This window comes from Notothenia coriiceps, unplaced genomic scaffold (assembly GCF_000735185.1).
Source record: "Notothenia coriiceps isolate Sejong01 unplaced genomic scaffold, NC01 NC01_scaffold00024667, whole genome shotgun sequence".
Taxonomy (NCBI): domain Eukaryota; kingdom Metazoa; phylum Chordata; class Actinopteri; order Perciformes; family Nototheniidae; genus Notothenia; species Notothenia coriiceps.
This window is the reverse complement of record NW_011357368.1, coordinates 4,201,036-4,205,983: the sequence shown is the minus strand read 5'-3', so window position 1 is coordinate 4,205,983 and position 4,948 is coordinate 4,201,036. Positions and strand designations below refer to the sequence as shown.

At 41.4% G+C, this 4,948-nt stretch overlaps 1 protein-coding gene across 1 annotated transcript in view; it reads left to right on the top strand.

The window, feature by feature from the left end:
• LOC104955428 (cadherin-4-like) overlaps window positions 1-4,948 on the top strand; it is a 222,754-nt gene that overhangs the window by 101,200 nt on the left and 116,606 nt on the right. Inside the window, exon 3 of the mRNA XM_010782756.1 lies at window positions 3,294-3,317. Within this exon, the coding sequence (XP_010781058.1) occupies window positions 3,294-3,317 (24 nt within the window). The remainder of the gene's footprint in view (window positions 1-3,293; window positions 3,318-4,948) is intronic.

Here is a 4,948-nt window from a genome sequence, read left to right as displayed (position 1 = left end):
ACATGATTCCCCATGTTATTGGACATATTCAGAAAAAAAAACTTAACCAAATCAGGTATTTCAAGATATGGGCCCAAAGAAAATGATATTTTAAAGTAATTTATAACTTTATTGTGAAATGTTCACATTTTGAAAGTTATTCAAACCTTAGGAACAGAAAAAAATGAGTGGCACGTCTTTCACCCATTTACCTATAGAAACAAAGTTGTTTATGTCCTTTAAGTAGGATTCAAACCAATTTAGAACTGTTGCCGATAGTCCCACCCAGTTTTCCAGTCGGTCTAGTAATATGTTGTGGTCAAAAGTGTCAAACGCAGTACTGAGATCTAATAATACTAACACTGAGGTTCTGCCACTGACTGTGTTTAAGTGGATGTCATTGAAGACCTTTACAAGAGCAGTCTCAGTGCTGTGGTTTGGACGGAAGCCTGACTGGAACACATCAAAACAGTTATTTAAATGCAATAAATTACTCAACTGTTGAAAAACTACTTTTTCAATGATTTTACCTGGAAATGGGAGGTTTTATATGGGCCTGTAATTGTTCATTACTGAAACATCTAGATTATTATTTTTTAAGAGCGGTTTAATGAGTGCCGTTTTTAGGGCCTGTGGAAAAACACCTGAGTGAAGAGATTTGCATGCAATGACATTTCTTTTGAAAAATCCTGTTGGAATAATATCAAGGCAGCAGGAGGAGGATTTCAGAAGTTGAATAATGTCCTCTAGGTTTTTATCATTAATCTGATGGAATTGTGTCATGGTGTTTGAATTGATATATTAAGTGGACACAGGGACAAAACATTTTCTGTACCTGATACAAAGGCACTGACTGCTTGTCTAATTTTCTGAATTTTGTCAGTGAAGAAGGAGGAAAATGTATTGCAGGCCCTGGTGGATAGAAATTCAGAGGCTACTGACACTGGGGGGTTTGTTAGTCTGTCAACGGTAGCAAACAAGGCACGTGCGTTGTCTTTGGCAATGATGTCAGAGAAGAAAGACTGTCGTGCAATTTTCAATTCCAAATTATAAAAGCCAAGTCTCTCTTTATAGATTTCAAAATGAACCTGGAGATTTGTTTTTTGCCACCTGCGTTCAGCTTTTCGACACTCTCTTTTTTCTGTTTTCACGGTCATGGCCTTTCTCCATGGAGATATTTTCTTGCCATTCACTTCCTTTACCTTAGTTGGAGCAATGGCATCTATAACATTTTGAATTTTTGAATTAAAATGATCTACTAGCTCATTTACTGAGATGTTAGCAGGGGCGAGTATGGAAGAAACATTCTGAGTAAACATTTCCTTAGTATTTTCAGTTAAATATCGCTTTGTGGTTACCTCTTTTTGAAAAAATTTGTGAACAGAAATAGAGCTCTCAAAGAAAACACAGGAATGATCAGACAGTGCAACATCAGTCACCACAACCTTAGAGATATTCAGACCCTTTTAGATAATGAAGTCCAGAGTGTGCCCCTTATTGTGCGTGGGCTCCGTCACATGCTGAGTCATTCCATAGCTATCAAGAACACAAAACAGTTCTTTAGCCCCTCTGTTCTGGGGGTTGTCAACATGGATTTTAAATCACCAACAATAACTAGACGGTCAAAGTCAATACACACTATAGACAGCAACTCGGTAAAATCATCAAAAAAGCTTGCACAGTATTTGGGTGGTCTATAGATATTTAGGAACAGAGCTCGAGAGGAGCATTTCAGTTGAAGACATCTTCTACTACTAAGTACTTTTTAAAAAATGAGTTAATGTACAAATGTTAAATGCTTAAGCTCAAAGCACTCGCATGTTTAGTTTTCCTTCTAGTAGTTTCACTGCTCCATTTATGTGATTTGTTTAGAATAAATGACTGATTGAAAACTACAGTTTCATAATATTTGTAAAACTGATCATCTGCTTAATCTTGTTCACTTTTTAAATGTTGACAGTCTTCTCGCACTTGCCCAAAATAATGTGTGTTTGACATACGGTAGCGTTTCTTTAACGTAACAAACAACAAGAAGAGTAGGATATGGACTTGTGATTGTGATGGGTAATATGTTATGGTCTTACTCTGAAGGTTTGGACAGTGGTGAAAGTGTAAGCCTTTTGGGTGAGGAGCGAATGGACCAATGATTTGCTTTAAAAGATAAAGTTGGCTGCGCTGGGCTGTGAGAGTGCTTCACTAACTAATTATTTGAAGCCTCCTCTCAGATTAGGCTAGACATGCAAAGCTTATGGACAGTCGCATAGCAGACAATCAGACCATGTAATAACCAGACGGCCAATATTTGCTCAAATCCACTGTAACACCTCACAAAACAATGTGTGTAAAGCCCTAATGCTAAGTCCAATTCCACGCCACACTGCCTTGATAAACACCAGAGCCACCCCCACAATGGGCGCCATCTTTACTCTGGCAATTAGGCAGAGCTTTGGATTATCATTTCCTCAGCCCAGCACACCACAAATCCATCCGGATTCAATTATTCCCCTCCCATGTCTGTAGCCATTTGGGCAGATGGCCAGTAGAGAAATGTTGTCGAGAATTTCAACTAATGAAACTACATTTTGTGTTCTACTACTTTTCTTTATTATTGCATTGCTGCAAGTTTGACAAGTCTTTTAAATAAAAAAACAACCTTGGGAGCTTACAAACACTTTCCTGGTAAATATTTGATGAAATGAATAAGCTAAATGTACTGCATTTTTCTCCACAAACACGCCTCCAAAACATGTTTCTTTTGGTGAATGTTTAGTTCTGCATTAAAAAAAAGTGTTGCAGTACATCCTTCCCTCCAGGCACTCCATGTTTTGATCCACGCCTTGTGGTGCCAGGAGTGTCTCTAGTGGGCTCTGAGTAAGAACCTAAAATGCTTACTGAAAGGATTTGATTTGCTGTGTTTCGCTGCACCTCAAAGGCATTTTCTTTACTTATTAGAAAGCTCACTCAGGATAAATTGTGTACGAGTTCAAGGGTTTCCAGGGGTCTGGAGACTCTCATCTTTCTACTTGAGGGCTCTCTGCAATGTGTTTGCTCAGATGCTTTTTTTTTCTCCACCTGGTCTGTCTTTGTGGAGGGGGAAAAAGCTGCTGTGTGTATTACTCAAGCATGCATGAGTGTAAAGTGGATATTCCTTTTGCAGATCTGAGATGAACCCCCCCCCCGTCCACCTTATCTGTTTATCCTCTTCGGTGGCTCGCCCCCTCTCGCAGCAAATCACCGCCGTGACTGTCATCTCTTGAATTGTCCTGTCAGCTACTAACACATTCCTCTGTGTGTCTCCTCTCTTTCATCTACAGATACCGCCGTGTCATCACAAAAAGGTAAGACAGCCCTCAATCAGTCACCTGTTGATCCCCATGCATTTTCAGAAGTGTTGTGCGTGTGTTGTGTTGTGTTGCTCCGTCTTTCCGCGTTCGTTCTTATTTTTATTGCTAATGAGATGAAAAACATTTGATGGTGCCGTTGACTTTGATTTGAAATTCAATCGTTTCTGCTGCAGAACAATCTGTTTGATTACAAAGTCAATCACTCACACCCACTGACACTACATTATCCCGCTATGACAGAGAGCCCTCAGCCTGTGTTCTCTACTGCTTTCTGTAAATCTTATGTTTAGACTAATCACAGTTCTGTTTAAACTCCTCCACACTTTCACGTGTATGCTAATGTGAGGTTGGGGGAGGTGATTGTACGGCACGGTGGATCTTCAGGGAGAGAGGAGGGGGGGATATGTTTGTAGGAACGTACCTGTAGGCTGTTTTGATTTTGTTAGACAATGGGGCCATGCAGTCAAACCGCCTGAACAGCTCCAGGGGTGTAGTTCTGAGCGACAGCCTGCAGGTGTGTGCGCGGAGCAGTCCCAGCCTCTTAATAGTGGAGGTACAGTAATGTTGGAGGGTGTGTCTCGCTCTGTGAATGCAAAGCAGGAGCAAACAATCACTCAGGAGAATCCCCCGCTGACTTTGTTGAAACTTCTTTGGTCCCCTGCTGTGCTTTACGAACATAGGTGTTGTTTTATACGAGCTCACACCAGAGCAGAACAATGCAGGTGAGAATGTTTTCATTGTTACCTGGATCTGATATGAAGCGCGTAACATGCATATTTAAAAACCTTAACAGCAGGGGTGTTTCTTTGGGAACATGGTGACATTTTAACACATTTCAAAGCTTCAGATGTGTTAAAGCTGCTTTCAGATATCATGCACAGATGATATAGTACTTCTGTGTGACAGGTTACACTTAGTATGCCCACGTACACACACACACACACACACACACACACACACACACACACACACACACACACACACACACACACACACACACACACACACACCGTTGAGAGGTCTGTGTATGTGATGACTATGAGGTGTACCATGCTGTCAGGTGGGCCTATAAAGGTAAGTGATGTGGGTCGCCCCAGCCTCACTCTCTGATAAATGTTGAAGGGGAGCAGAGGCTGCCGTGGCGTACATCATTCCTCCGCAGCTGCTCCACAGCCGCTCCGCATACGCTCCTGAAAGAGAGGGAGATAAATAATGCCGCACACCCCCGACAGTGAATGAATGCTCGCTCTCTTAGCCCGTGCGGGTCCATGTCTGCTATTGTATGTCTTTATTTTCTTGACCATCCAATATGTCTAATACAAATCTGTTTAGTCAAGAGCATCAACAAAAACATTCACTGTCTCTCTGTCCCGCACAATGAGAGGGCCACGAGGATAAATAGCCTGCCATATTCATTCATACACTGTGAGTTATAGATGGTGTTGCTGCCGTGACAGTACTATTCATACTGAAGAGCCATGAGGCCTTGAGGCAAATGCTGTGTACATAAAGCATTCATTTTGTCTCTTAAAATACGTTAATAGTGTGTGTGTGTGTGTGTGTGTGTGTGTGTGTGTGTGTGTGTGTGTGTGTGTGTATATATTCCACATGAAAGATGGGGGGGG